The sequence below is a fragment of the Spermophilus citellus genome (genome assembly GCF_964194105.1).
Source record: "Spermophilus citellus genome assembly, chromosome: 18".
In the NCBI taxonomy this organism is placed as follows: domain Eukaryota; kingdom Metazoa; phylum Chordata; class Mammalia; order Rodentia; family Sciuridae; genus Spermophilus; species Spermophilus citellus.
In genome coordinates this window covers 56,643,487-56,659,227 of record NC_138200.1, presented here as the reverse complement: position 1 = coordinate 56,659,227, position 15,741 = coordinate 56,643,487, and the positions used below count along the sequence as shown (strand labels likewise).

Genomic DNA, 15,741 nt, shown 5'->3' with positions numbered 1-15,741 from the left:
CTTTCAGAGCCTGGAAATTGAGCCAGCAGCCCAGGAATAAACAAGAGGTATATTATTATTATTCAATAATAGCTACTGCTTTAAAACTTTTATTACTATCATAATACTGTATAGGGACTTTGTGTGTATTAATCCCAACGTTCACAACAATACTATCAGGTGGATGTTATCACCCTTATTTTACACTGATATTCTAGGACTCAAAAGAGATGCAGTAACTTGCCCAGATCTCTGAAAGTCTGTGGTTTCTATGCTGCATCACAGTTTCCATTTCTGCACATGCATCTTCTGTTTTAGACTCTTAACAACCATGTAAAGTAGCTCAGAGTGGGTATGTGTTTTGCTCAAGGCACACAGCTAGTAAGACATTATCATTCTTAATAATGACTCTTTTCTCTTTTTTTAAAGGGAAATTTTTTTGTCCCCTTTACTCCAACCAAATGCCAGTACATCTGTGTCCTTCCAGAACATATTTATTACCTCTTATGAGAAGGGTAAAGATGTTGGATGTGACACAGAAGATAAGACATTTTACCTCTGTAGGGTGGAGGGAGCAAAGAAGTGCAAGGCATAAACAATCTTCACATTTTCTCCTTAGAAATTAAAAAAAAGAGATATGAGTAAGGTATAAGACCTTCTGAGCAATTCTGCCTATAATGAGCAATGTCCCTGTGAACTCATCTGCTAAGTCTGCTTCTTTTCTGCTTCTACCTTGCCATGAGAGCTGACCTTTGAGCAGTCAACATTCTAGGCAACATCCCAGGCTGGGGAGAGAATGCGTCCGCCTTTGCTTTGCCCACATGCTGGAGAGTCTCCCCACCCCTTGAGTCTCACTGGTGTTAAAGTTATAAATGTCACAGCTTCCTGGGAGCCAGTGGTTTGTCAGCCTCTTGCAAGGTGGATCTTTTTTAGGAGGAGGAGGAGGAGGAGGAGGAAGAGGAGGAGGAGGAGGAGGAGGAGGAGGAGGAGGAGGAAGCCGTGAAGGGATCTGGTGAGTCAGTGAACAGTGATCAGCTCGGCTAGCAGTGAGCCTCTCAAAAGCAGTGGGAAGCCTAAGCCATTAATAAGGTAAGAAGAGAATTATCCCAGGGCTGTGGGATCAGAGTATCAGATAACTTCTGGCAGCAAAGCTTGGGATCCGGTTGGCTGGCTAGAGAGGCTGGTGGTGAATCTGTATCCAAATCACCAGGGGCATCTTCTGAGTAGAAAGCAGCCTCCTACTATTAGCTCTTCCACCAAGCCTGACCCTATCCCTAAAGTGCCTAGAATTGGGCAGGGCTGTTTTGATGTACATTTGTAAACTGTCCCCTGGTGTCCCGACTGGCAGGACACATCAACGTAGGCAGCGAACCTAGATGGGGAGGAATGAAGGGACAAGAGACACGAAGGGTGACAGCAAGACAGGAGTTCTGATCAAGCTGCAAACTTTTATTGTTCACACAGGGGTATTTATGTGCTGGGGATGGGGGAAGCTCTCTTATTGGCAGTTGCTGGATGTCTTCACAAGGTGAGATAACGCAGGATGTTTCAGGAAGACAGATGGCCGCAGGATGTCTCAGGGAGATAGATGGCTGCAGGGTGTCTCCCAGGCAGGATGTCTCCCAGGGGGCTGTTTCTTGTAACTGTCAGGCTATTCTTTGAAGGAGAACTCCCTTCTAGTCCCTGGCACCCTGGTACATCTGATCTGTTCAGATCCTGCTTTGGAGCTCAAGTTTCTGTGATTCCCACAGTTTCTCTCCTGCTCTCTGCTGGGGATGGGAGAGGCATAGAGAGCTGAAGGTTTTTTCGAGCTTAGGTGCAGTGTAGTGTGATCACTGAAAACTGAGACCCAAAAGATGGGCATTGTGAGCCAGGCAGAGCTATTATAGCTGGTGAGTCAATCAATCAAAAGTTCAGTTTACAAATAAACTGAATAAATTCTGAAAAATAAGAAAGTGGCTCATCACTCCAAAATTTCTAATTGGGTTATTTTCATGACTAACCCTCAAAGGGCTTTGAAAATCATGAAACACCATGCAGATATAAAATATGATTAAGTTAGAGAGCCAGCATGTCAGCTAAGGTAGAAGGACCTGTATCTTGAATGGTCTTGAGCAAGTCTGGAACTTTTAATTGGAATTTGAATGCTTTATATGTGTAAAATAAAAACAAGGGCTGGGGATGTGGCTCAAGCAGTAGCGCGCTCGCCTGGCATGTGTGCGGCCCGGGTTCGATTCTCAGCATCACATACAAACAAAGATGTTGTGTCTGCCAAAAACTAAAAAAATAAATATTAAAAAATTCTCTCTCTCTCTCTCTCTCTCTCTCTCTCTCTCTCTCTCTCTCTCTCTCTCTCTAAAAAAAAAAAAAAAAAAAAAAAAAAAACAATACCTTGGGCTGGCTGGGGATATAGCTCAGTTGGTAGAGCCTCACATGCACAAGACCCTGGGTTCAATCCTCAGTATCACAAAAAAAAAAAAAAAAAAAAGAATAAATGAGTTGACCTTTTTAAAAAGTAATAATAATAATAATACCTTGTCCAGCCTTCCTTGTTGGGTCAGTGAGGGCATCTCAAACAGTAAAACAACCTCTACAAATGTTTGTTCACTCAGTTATTCCTTGATAGATGTTTCTTTTTTTTTATTGATTGTTCAAAACATTAGAGAGCTCATGATATATCATCTTTCATACATTAGACTCAATTGGGTTTTGAACTCCCATTTTTACCCCAAATACAGATTGCAGAATCACAACTGTTACATACTCACATTATTACATAATGGCATATTAGTGACTGTTGTATTCTGCTACCTTTCCTATCCTCTACTATCCCCCCTCCCCTCCCCTCCCCTCCCATCTTCCCTCTCTACCTCCTCTGCTGTTGTTCAATTCTCTCCCCCTTTTCCCCCCCTCCCCCTTGCCCCTCATAACCTCTTATAATTTTGTGTATCATTGAAGGTCTCCTACCATTTCCATATGCTTTCCCTTCTCTCTCCCTTTCTCTCCCCCCATTCGTCTTTGTTTACTATTAGTCTTTTCCTCATGCTCTTCCTTCCTGTTCTGTTCTTAGTTGCTCTCTTTACATCAAAGAAGACATTTGGCATTTGTTTTTTAGGGCTTGGCTAGCTTCACTTAGCATAATCTGCTCTAATGCCATCCATTTCCCTGAAAATTCTATGATTTTGTCATTTTTTATTGCTGCATAATACTCCATTGTGTATAGATGCCACATTTTTTTAATCCATTCATCTATTGAAGGGCATCTAGGTTGGTTCCACAGTCTAGCTATTGTGAATTGTGCCGCTATAATCATTGATGTGGCCGTATCCCTATAGTGCGCTCTTTTAAGGTCCTCAGGGAATAGTCCGAGAAGGGCGATAGCTGGGTCGAATGGTGGATCCATTCCCAGCTTTCCCAGGAATCTCCATACTGCTTTCCAAATTGGCCTCACCATTTTGCAGCCCCACCAGCAGTGTACAAGTGTACCCTTTTCCCCACATCCCCGCCAACACTTATTGTTGTTTGACTTCATAATGGCTGCCAATCTTACTGGAGTGAGATGGTATCTTAGGGTGGTTTTGATTTGCATTTCTCTGACTGCTAGAGATGGTGAGCATTTTTTCATGTACTTGTTGATTGATTGTATGTCCTCCTCTGAGAAGTGTCTGTTCAGGTCCTTGGCCCATTTGTTGATTGGGTTGTTTGTTATCTTATTGTTTAATTTTTTGAGTTCTTTGTACATTCTGGATATTAGGGCTCTATCTGAGGTGTGAGGGGTAAAAATTTGTTCCCATGATGTAGGCTCTCTGTTTACCTCTTTTATTGTTTCTCTTACTGAGAAAAAACTTTTTAGTTTAAGTAAGTCCCATTTGTTTATTCTTGTTATTAACTCTTGGGCTATGGGCGTCCTATTAAGGAATTTGGAGCCTGACCCCACTATATATAGATGGGAGCCAACTTTTTCTTCTATCAGACGCACCGTCTCTGATTTGCTATCTAGCTCCGATAGATGTTTCTTAAGCATGTACTACATGCCAGGCATTGCCTTTGGCACTATGGACACAGCACTGGCAAAGACAAAAGTTCAGTCCCCTGGCACTCTCAATCTAGTGAAAAAATTGATGTATAGAAACCCTTTGCCCTGGAACTTAGTTCTTCAGATTTCCCAGTTTACAGGCTCTTTTTTAAGGTGGGTGTCCCCAGCACAACCCCATTCCCTCAGCTGTACAGGCATCTTCTGTCATCCCTGATATCTGGGCACAGGGATAGAATATCACTGGAGAATCTAAATTAGCAACATGCCAAGTGGTTGGAATCCAGGCGGCGGCGGCGGCGGCGGCGGCGGCTTCTTCTTCTTCTTCTTCTTCTTCTTCTTCTTCTTCTTCTTCTTCTTCTTCGTTGTAGATGGTCACAGTACCTTTATTTTATTTATTTATTTTTATGTGGTGTTGGGGATCAAACCCAGTGCCTCACACATGCTAGGCAAGTGTTCTACTACTGAGCTACAACTCAGCCCCTGGGATTCAGGCTTCTTAAACTGCTATCTTTTTTTTTCACAGAATTTCTCATTTTGTTCCTAAAAGTCTTTACAGTATGATTATGGGGATACCCAAACTTCAGCCCTCTTTAATCAGACTGTTCAGTGAGGCTCATTGTTCTGGTGTTTTCACGGTCACTGTACCTTATCACCACCCCTTTGGTGATATGTTTCAAAATCCTAACATCCTTACTATTCTTCAACTAGAGGCTGTCCACTGTGTTTCAGTTTGATGCCAATCACCCATCACTGGAGCAATACGGGTTCAAATTATTTCTGGGGTGATGGGATGTGCTGAGTTTGGGGGTTTTGTTGTTTGTTTTGCCTTGTCTACCTAGTAACTGAACTGATTAGAACAAGGCAGCCTGTCACCTGTATGGGGCTTTTATTTCGTTTTAATAAAAATTTCTAAAAATAATTTAATGTTGTTTTTCCTCTTAGTTTTAACTACTACAGGATCAGTGTAGGAAAATATTTTTAGTGTGCCATCTCATATCAATACTATGCACCTGATTTTATTAATACCACACCTGAGAAAGTACTGGTTATGTGCTTTAGTACTCAATGTAGTCATTGATACTAAAGATTGTCTGTATGCATTCTATAAAATGATAAGTTTCAGTTTCGAGAAGGAGCTTGTTGGGTTATTTGCTTCTAACAGTGAAGATATCTCCTCCCACACTCAACTACTTACTGATTTCTTACTACTTACTATTTCATTCATTTGAAAAGTGTTTAAGGAATCCTCATCACTCGCCAAATTGTTATTGACCTGTAAGAAAAACAAGACAGACTTTCCCTTAAATTATTGCAGTTCAGTGGGAAGAGACATTCACATACAGCTAATTCCTCTAGAGTGGGATGGATGCTAGAGGTACATTTGGAAAGAGGAGGAAAAGCTTTCTTAAAGGAAGAAGGTCGGCTGACTCTGGAAGAGTTGTAGTTGAAGGTCTCAGGACTCCTAAATAACAGGGAAGTTTTGGAAGAATTTAAAGTTGAGTCTGGATTCTAAGGTACCAAAAAGAAGGGGAGTGGCAGGAAATCAAAGATCAGGCCATGAAGGACCCAGAGTGAGAGATTTGGGGACTTTGATTTAGCCCTATATATGTTGAAAAGTTATTGAGGATTTTTCAGCAGGGAGTGATACACTTGTGTTTTAGAAATATAATTTAGCTCAGCAGTGGATGATGGGAGAGAGCTGAGAGACAGAAGAGGAAGGGTACTGTCCAAGGCCCTGCTTGAGAAGAGCAGGCTGGGAATTCTGGCAATGAGAGTGCAATTCAAGAAGGCAACTGAAGAGTCTCCTTTTCTCCACTGAGCCTCCCTAAGCACACTGGTGACCCACAGCCCCTCACCTCTGCCAGGGCTCCAAAGCATCCACCTCCACTGATGATTACAGTCTCTGCAGATGAGCTTTGCCAGAACACCCTAGAGTGTTTCCTGGTGGCCTGGGCAGCCCCACCATGTGTTGTCCAAAGTGGGACTCACTTCACAAAAGCATGTTCTTTCTGGCCAGGGAAAGTGCTCATGGAGAGTAAAATCAAAGAAAGAAGTTAGAGGATTTCTGTAGGAATTCTTGAGAACTATGGACAACTTCTAACAGAGTTAGAAGGTCAAGCTCCAGCTTGCAGAGGGAATGGGCTTGGGGCCAGGAGCAGAGCTGGCTGGCAAAGAAGGCACAAGGCCATTGAGCCCCACAGGACAAAGTTAGCCTACAGCTGGGATGGAGGGAGGGAGGACGTACTTTGAAAGGTGTCTGCTCTCCTAATTGCCAGGAAATATCAGCTTTATTCCTAAAGTCATTATAGGCCCTGTGTATAAAATTCTACCAACAGTCTCCTTATAACTGCATACAGGTCAAGTTCTTCTCTCCTTAGGTTCCTCTCTCTTTTGCTCCATGGTTTCCTCTCTTTGTTCCAAACTGTTTCTCTTGCTCATGTTACCCTAAGCAGAAGCTCTTTGTTCAAGTTGCATCTGTCTTGGGTGGAGGATGGAGAGGGCATCCTTTGACCATTATCAGTAACGTTCTAGTTTCTAATCACTTCCTCTTGATTTCAAGTTTAAGAACTAGGAGCCTACTTAGTTGGCCTTCTTCTAATCCACAGGGCCAAGTCTACAAGGCAGGATTACCATCCATTGGCATTTCCCAGGCAGAGAGCAACATGGTTATTTTAGGAGGGGGGTTTGTCTAGTTTTGTTTTTGTTTTGGCCACAAAAGAAAGAAGATCCTCCCTGGATCCTTCTGGCACATCCTGGGGAAGAGCACTGTTGTGATGGATGGAAGAGAAGGGGATTTTCTGCCATTGCCACACAAGGCCTGGCATGGATCATTACCCATTTCCCAGAAGGTCCAGGGGACTTCCAAGGGAAGCCCATGAGCTGGCAAAGTAAGCTCTACCTCTTCAGGAAACAAGCTATAAATTCTAAGAGTCACATCTTCCTCCTCTAAAAGCCATTCTCAAATATCTCTGGAGCTCTGGACACAGAGAATGGTTTACAAGCAGCATGAAGGCTGCCTGGGCAATAGATACCGAAACTTAGCATGCACATACTCTTTGACTTGCCAATTCCACTTCAGGGTATTTAGCTTACGTACAGACGTGTGCAATGGTGTGTGAACATAAAGGTCATTACTGAGGCACTGAAATGTAAAAGATTGCAAAGCAAGCCAAAACCCATCAATAAGAAAATGAGTTAAATAAGTCATTGTATATCCATATAATAGAATCTGTGTAGTAAAAAGGAAAGAGGAAATGCCTTATATACTACCAGGGAAAGCTTCCCACAAGACATGTTCACAAGTTAAAAAAAAAATGTGCATCACAGTGGGAATAACTTACTATTTTTTGTGTTTTTTAAACAATTTTTATATTTATTTTTTAGTTGTAGTTGGACACAATATTTTTTATTTTATTTATTTATATGTGGTGCTGTAGATCGAATCCAGGGCCTCATACCTGATAGGTGAGCACTCTACCGCTGAGCCACAATCCCAGCCCCATATTTTTTGTGTTTTAAAGAGGGAAAAAAACAAGAAAATATATACATTTGAACTTTTTGGGGAATGCATAAAGCAAATGAAATTACACATAAAAAAATAAACCCAATTGCTATGTTAGGGACAAGTTGAGAAATGGGCAGATGGGGGACAGATTTTTGGAGGTAGATTTTTCACCATATCCTACAAGCTATATAAATACTAGCTGTTAGTAAATAGAGAAGAGGTTACCAGTTCAGCAACTAGTAAATTCTTGTTCTTTTTCCCTTGGGGGGGGAGCTGTGACCCTTTAAAAAATATATCATTATCCCTATTTACAGTAGGTCTAGAGGCTTTCTAAAATGTGACTACAGACTTCCCTTACAGACACAACTCCTTGTCAAAAAATTTCCCCTTCTCTGTCATGTGTGTTAAAGACTGGGTGTGATGGACCAGGCTGCGGACTGGTAAGCACTCCCTATCTTTTCTTCTGCATGCAGAATCTTAGGAATGCCCTGTTTTAAATTCTGAGTCTATGGAATATCCAGGAGAATGATACTTTTTATCAAAAACCTTTTTTTTTTTTTTAGCTGGATGCAGTGGTGCTCACCTGTAATCCCAGTGGCTCGGGCTGAGGCAGGAGGATCGTGAGTTCAAAGCCAGCCTCAGCAATTTAGCAAGGCACTAAGAAACTCAGTGAGACTCTGTCTCTAAATAAAATACAATAGCTTGTGTACACACATGTGCAATGGTGTGTGAACATAAAGGTCATTACGGAGGCATCTGAAATGGTAAAAGACTGCGAAAGACTGGCTCAGTGATCGAGTACCCTTGAGTTCAATCCCTAGTACCCCAAAAAACAAAAACAAAATCAAACACTTTTTTTAAAAAACTTGGTGATAAAACTCATCACCAGGAAAATAGTAAACCCTACATCTAACTCCAGTTACTATCCAGAAATAGTTTCTCCTCTATATAAAAACTAAAAGGGAGAATTTCTTGGATGTATAGAGTTATGCTAATTAGCAACTTGCTGCTAATAATATTTGTACTATATATAATAGCTGTTTTATCTCTCAATTGTTAATTTATATCAAGAAGTTGCCCAAAATGATCTATAGTCATGTGGGAAAGAGTTAAAATCTCCAAAGGAAAAAAATCTGGCACAGTCTTTTCATATGAAGCAACCCTTGAATGTCACAAGAATATGTTCAAGATTGCTCCCAGTCTATATGAACCTTGGTGCAAAAATGGAAGTCCTTTCTTTAAATATTTTATATCTAGCAACTGGAAAACTATCCTATAATATTTACCTTGTTGGACCAAGATACTTTAAGATCACCTACAGAACTTTTTATAATAAGTTTTTAAATCCTTGATGAGATGGCATGCCCTGGGGTCGTGCAATGCACTATCTGCCCAACCATACTGAGCAGCCCTGAATAGGTTGTGTCAAGTGGCCAAGCATTCCACAAGCAGCAGCACAGTGACAAAACGGCCATAAGGATCACTATTACAGCTGAGAGTTGCTTGGCACACTTTCAGAGTCAGCTGATAAGGAGACAACAATGCAACTGAAATAGATAGATTGTTTATTACCTATGCAGACCCAAGGTCACCATTGGATCAGTTCCCCCATGTCCTTAGTCCCATAAGATGAGGCGAAATCAGAGAGAACCAGATGACAGGTATCATGGGCATTTGGTTCTGCTGCTGAGGATACAATTCTAAAGCCAAGCAGTTTTATAACCTGCAGCTCGATTTTTCAGGGAAGTGAAGTGGAAAGTCCTGTGCTTAATGAAAAATGGGGAAGGAGATGACAAAAGAGCTTGAGGCAATCTCCCTCAAGTTGGGGGTGTCGGTTGAGAAATGTCCTCAGGGTGTTCCTTGCTGGGTGGCTCCTCTCCTTAAGCTTCAGGAGAATCACAAGGCATCCAACCAAGACTTGGGTTAGACTGAGATTAAGCTTTGCCTCTGTGGCCTGTGTGAAGGCATATAGCCACCAGGGTGCCCGCTGCAGTCATTCTCCTATGTTGATTAAACTTGGCTGAGTTCAGGAATTCTTGGTAACCCAAGAAAGACCAGGGGGAGGAATTAAAGACCCCAAAATATATAAAACTTATCGACACATTAACTGCAAGGAACAGGAACTGGTCAGGACAGGAATTTGTGCAATTTGTGCAACTGGTTGCACAAATGTTCTAGCTTTCCACGTTGCTCCTTGGAAGGTGTCAGGGAGAAGGTGGCTTTGGCTAGAAAGAGAATGGAAAGCAGGTACCAAAACAGCAGCCTGATTCAGTCCCTTCTGCTTGTTCCTTAAAGGTCATCCTCTTCAGCACAATGATATTGCTCAAAAAAATGAGGCTCCTGCTGTTCCTGGTTTCCCAGGTGGCTGTCTTTGCTCTCTTCTTCCACATGTATAACCATGGCGCCCTGTTTAGAAAGGAGGAGCCCAAGCCTGTGCATGTGCTGATCCTGTCTTCCTGGCGCTCTGGCTCTTCTTTCGTGGGGCAGCTTTTTGGGCAGCACCCAGATGTCTTCTACCTAATGGAGCCAGCCTGGCACGTGTGGATGACCTTCACCGACAGCACTGCCTGGAGTCTGCACATGGCCGTGCGGGATCTACTGCGTTCTGTCTTTCTGTGTGACATGAGTGTCTTTGATGCCTACATGAAACCTGGTCCCCTCAAACAGTCCAGTCTCTTCCAGTGGGAGCACAGCCGGGCACTGTGTTCCCCACCTGCCTGTGACTTCTTCCCCAGGGAGGAGATCACCTTCCATGCTCACTGCAAGACCCTGTGCAACAAACAGCCTTTCACCGTGGTGGAGAAGGCCTGCCGCTCCTACAGCCACGTAGTACTCAAGGAGGTGCGCTTCCTCAACCTGCAGCCCCTCTACCAGCTGCTGATAGACCCTTCCCTCAACCTGCACATCGTGCACCTGGTCCGGGACCCCCGGGCTGTGTTCCGTTCCCGAGAACACACCACAGCAGAACTCATGATTGACAGTCATATTGTGATGGGGCAGAATTGGCAGAAACTCAAAAAGGAAGATCATCCGTACTACACGATGCAAATCATCTGCAAAGGCCAGCTGGACATATACAAGGCCATCCAGTCCTTGCCCAAAGCTCTGCGGAAGCGCTACTTGCTCATCCGCTATGAAGACCTAGTGCGGGCCCCACTGGCTCAGACTTCCCGGATGTATGAATATGTGAGGTTGAAATTCTTGCCCCATCTCCAGAACTGGGTGGTTAACATCACCCGGGGCAAGGGCATGGGAGAGCATGCCTTCCACACCAATGCCAGGAATGCCCTCAACGTTTCCCAGGCTTGGCGCTGGTCCTTGCCTTATGAAAAGGTTTCTCGACTTCAGGAAGTCTGTGGTGATACTATGGATGTGCTGGGCTACCTCCAGGTCAGATCCAAACAAGAACAGAGCAACCTCTCCCTGGACCTTCTGTCTACCTGGAAACCCTCTGAGCGAGTCTACCAGGGGGGAGAAGGCTCTGTCCCCACTTGGTTCTAACCTCAGCCACATTCTCTGAATGCTTCTGAGCCTTAACTGTGTCTGCAGTTGTGCACATTGGGTGTGAGTTGTGCCCACACGTGCTCCAGCAGAGGAACTGTGCTATTTTCCTGTGCAGAAAAGAGACTCAGGGACCTGGTGTGAGCAGCATATCCTATCAATTACATGGGGGATTGCCTCTCTTCTTGATCTTCCTATCTGTGAATACCTCAGAGACTTGGTGGCTTGGAGGCCCATTAGACAGCAAACAGTATCAGTGGAGTAAGTCCATAAACGTCCCTATTTGCATTTTACCCACTGGGAAGGGGAGAGAAAGTAAAAGCCAGGCAAGTGGGTCTTTCACTGAAGAGTTCAGAAGCACATTCCACAGAGAGACAGTTCCCAGCGGATTCAAAGAGGGAATCAGGAACAGGGTTGGGTGCTTACCTATGGGTTTGGCCAGAACAACTAGCAGCCATCACAAACCCTAAACAGACTCTGTACAACAGGGCAAGTTCTGAAGTGCAGTGGATAGCTGGGCTCTGTTTGGATGTCATTTTCCCACAGCATTTCCTATCACATGAAGACTTTGATCCAAGAAGCTGCCATCCATTAATACTAAAATTCCAAAATAAGATTCTGTTTGGAATTTTCCCTTTCTATCTGTAGTAAATGTTCATCCTTACAGGAGCCTAACCTAAGAACATAATCATCTTTATAGATTTTTATATGTTTGTTATTATCTATGTATATAAACCATGTATATAAAAAATTGCCACAATAATATTTGGTGTCAGATGATGAACTAAGCCTACATCCTCTTCAGCCACTTAGCCCTTTCCTGTGTAAGGCATAAGTTATAATAAAGCCAAATGCATCACCCTAGGATCTGAGCAAATAATTCTTTTACTCTGATCCTTCAGCCAGAAGTCCTCAGTATCAGTATGTGCCTCACCTGACTTTTTTAATGTCTTAATTGTCCAAATCTGAGAGACCTTTTCATTTCATCTTTTTGTTTACAACGTCTTCTTTTTGAATACTGGGGAATTGAACCTAGGTGAGCTACCATTGCTACCACTGAGCTACACTCCCAGCCCTTTAAAAATATTTTTCGAGAGAGGGTCTTGCTAAGTTGTCCAGGCTGGCCTGAAACTTGCGATCCCTCTGCCTCAGCCTCCCAAGTACCTGGGATTATAGGTGTGCACCACCACACCCAACTTATTTCCACCTTTTGACATGTTTCTCACTACATAAGTTTCCTTTAATGTCAGAACTGAATTTCCCCATTCCCTTGAGCTGAGTGGTGCCGGCGTGGCTCCATCATCTAAGATACTCGAGCAATTACCTTTGTCAATTGGATTGGTTGAAGTCAGTATATATGTGACTTTAAAGGAGTGAATTTATTCTAATGTCCAAACCCAAGCCACTCTAGGAACTCCTCAAGAGTGTAGGAGCTCCCATGAAAAGGCTTGCCTCTGTAAATCTTCCAAAACAGTGTCAATCTTCCAAGATAGCAGATGTGCACAGAAGGATGTGGGCCAGTGTGGGAACAGGCTGTGATAGACTCACCATTTCTGATTTTCCCTCTGAAAGTCCAGTCCCTGCCAAACTGTTTTAAAGTTAATAACTTCCTTGGAAACCATTTCTATGTGATGCTAAAGTACAGAGCTGTCTGCTGTCCCTCTCCAAAAGGATCCCCCCATCCTGAGACAAGGAAAGATACTAGCCATGTGGAAGCCTAAGGGTCTTATTCAAGATCCACTTTAACACAGCTTTAAATTTCCTATATACCAAATAGTAGACGTCCTTTAAGGCTCAGACATCTAGGCACAGATGTAGATCATTTCAATCACTGCAAAAGTTCTCCTGGACAGCTCTGCCTAAATTCATTTTTTGTGTGTAGCATTCTATCCCACCTCCAAAAGTTTAAACAATATATAATAATACTATCATGGCATTTTATATACCATAAAACTGTGTGCAATATAAAATCATGCTCTATGACCTCTTTAAAACCTGACCCAGTGTTGAAAGAGACTTTTGGAGAGCAAAGGGACAGTCTCCCATGATGTCTTCAGGTGGTGGCACTAGGAATCAGAGGTTAGGGAGGTAGTGTGCTCCCTGTGGGGTGTGGGGTACGTATGGACTGAACACTGGTGATGAGTATAGGGGATAATATTCTCCAGGTGTATCCTTTCTAACTCGGAGGTCTCTGGACCATCCCAAACCCCAACAATGGAGAGGCTTTTCTTTGCCTTCTTGGACTACTCACCTGCACAGGATCTAAAGATGAGTTTAAACCTAGATGAGGATGAACCAGATCTAAATTTTTCAGGCCCAATTGTCAGGGTTTAGGGAATGAGCTCTCTCAAATCTGAGAGAAATGCCTAACTGCAGGATGGCAATCTACATCTTTGTAAAAGGGAAACTGAGCAAGCTCTCCCGAGTCCTATAGTTTCAGGGGTAGAATGGAGAATGGGGTCCCAAAACTTCAAGGTAATTTTGTGGAGAGTGAGAAAGTCATAGTTTTGAGACCCAGAGGCTTTGACTCTCTGTATTTCCTTTTTTTTTTTTTTTTTTGGGGGGGGGGGGTTGGTACACCATTCCTAGAAGAGCTGCAAAAGCAGGTCATAATGTGTCTGCATTTCCACCTGTAATTACTATGTGGCTTCTTTTTCAATATAATGAGAGCAATTGTTAAATTCTTAGTACACTTTAATTAAAATTATATTCTTTTCAACATATGAATAATAGTCTTAGAGCTATACAGAGAGGTATAATGGACTAATTTTTGTACAAAAAATATAGCCTTGTATTATCTGTTAATTTTTCTCCAAAATAGTTTAGAATTACTACATGATTTATATCCAAGCCTAAAAAATTAATTCCACTATCTATATTATCATGACTCTACTGAATTACTATAGACCCATGAAGCAAAATTTTTAAAATGGACATATGAGAGTACCCCAGCCAGTTAACAATAAATCTCTGATAGTCATTAATCTGGGATCCTCAAGATGCCAGCCCTTCTGTTGACCCTCCTGTCTGGCCCCAATACTATGCTCCTCTTCTGCACAAATTTCCCTGGTCATTCAGAGGAGAGTTGTCTTTTTATAAGAATACTGAGGAAAAGTAGTAACCAATAACCAGAGTATGAATGTAGCGTTCAGCTAACGTGTATTTTCATTCATTCACATGCTTAATAGACATCTGTTCTATGTCAAGGATTGTTCTAGATGTTGTGGCTATAGCAGTGAGCACAACAGGCAAAGCCCCTCTTTTCATTTTTTTCCAATTTTTAAAATTTATTCCAATCAGTCACATATGGCAGCAGAATGCATCTCAACATATTGTACACAGATGGAGCATAACTTCCCATTCCTCTGGCTGTACACAGTGCAGAGTCACACCAGTAGTGCAATCATACATACGTAGATAGGGTAAAAATGGCCTTCTCACTCCACTATCCTTCTCATCCCCACCGCCCGACCCCTCCTCTCATTCCCCTCTCCAAAATACAAAGTTCCTTCATTCCTCCCTCCCTTCTCCACCCTGTCCCACTATGGATCAGCATCCACTTATCAGAGAAAACATTAAGCATTTGTTTGGGGGGGGGGGATTGGTTTATTTCACTTAACACAATATTCTCTAGTTCCATCCATTTACCTACAAATGCTATGATTTCATTCTTCTTTAAGGCTGAGTAATATTCCATTGTTTATATGGACATAATTTCTATATCCTTCCATCTGTTGAAGGGAATCTAGGTTGGTTTCATAGGTTAGCTACTGTGAATTGAGCTGCTATAAACACTGATGTGGCTGTGTCCCCGTAGTATGCTGTTTTTAAGTTCCTTGGGTATAAACTGAGGGGTGGGATAGCTAGGTTAAAATGGTGGTTCCATTCAAAGTTTTCTGAGGTTTCTCCATACTGCTTTCCATATTGGCTGCACCAATTTGCAGTCCCAACACAATGTATGAGTGTACCTTTCCCCACAGAGCCTCACCAACACTTATTATTGCTTGTATTCTTGATAATTGCCATTCCAACTGGAGTGAGATGAACTCTTAGAGTAGTTTTGATTTCTCTAATTGATAGAAATTATGAACATTTTTTCATATATTTGTGGATCAATTATATTTCTTCTTCTGTGAAGTGTTTGTTTAGTTCCTTAGCCCATTTATTGATTGGGTTATTTGTTTTTTGTATCTTAAGTTTTTTGAGTTCTTTATATATGCTGGAGATTAGTGCTCTATCTGAGGTGCATGTGGTAAAGATTTTTTCCCATTCTGTAGGCTCTCATCACATTACTGATTGTTTTCTTTGCCGAGAAGAAGCTTTTTAGTTTGAGTCCATCCCATTTATTTATTCTTGATTTTACTTCTTGAACTTTAGGAGTCTTGTTAAGGAAGTCAGGTCCTAAGCCAACATGATGAAGATTTGGACCTATATTTTATTCTGTTAGGTGCAGGGTCTCTGTTCTAGTGCCTAAGTCTTTGACCTACTTTGAGTTGATTTTTGGGCAGGGTGAGACATAGAGGTTTAATTTCATTTTGCAACATACGGATTTCCGGTTTTCCTAGTACCATTTGTTGAATAGGTTATCTTTTCTCCAATGTATGTTTCTGGCGCCTTTGTCTAGTATAAGATAACCGTATTTACATGGACTTGTCTTTGCATCTTCTATTTTGTATCAGTGGTCTACATGTCTATTATGGTACCAATACCCATGCCATTT

The 15,741-nt window shown here is 42.3% G+C and overlaps 1 protein-coding gene and 1 long non-coding RNA gene across 2 annotated transcripts in view; one reads left to right on the top strand and one right to left on the bottom strand.

Annotated features, from left to right (window-relative positions):
- Nucleotides 1-475: 475 nt before the first annotated feature.
- LOC308637946 overlaps nt 476-15,741 on the bottom strand; it is a 36,859-nt gene continuing 21,593 nt past the window's right edge. The window contains exons 3-4 of the long non-coding RNA XR_014019711.1: nt 5,225-5,288; nt 476-590 (exon numbers count right to left, since the gene is read on the bottom strand). This is a non-coding gene — a long non-coding RNA (uncharacterized lncRNA). The remainder of the gene's footprint in view (nt 591-5,224; nt 5,289-15,741) is intronic.
- CHST4 (carbohydrate sulfotransferase 4) lies at nt 9,834-11,021 on the top strand (the record flags this gene model as incomplete). The annotated part of the gene is made up of 1 exon (XM_081274696.1): nt 9,834-11,021. One exon carries the CDS (start codon nt 9,834-9,836, stop codon nt 11,019-11,021), a length of 1,188 nt encoding a protein of 395 aa, XP_081130822.1.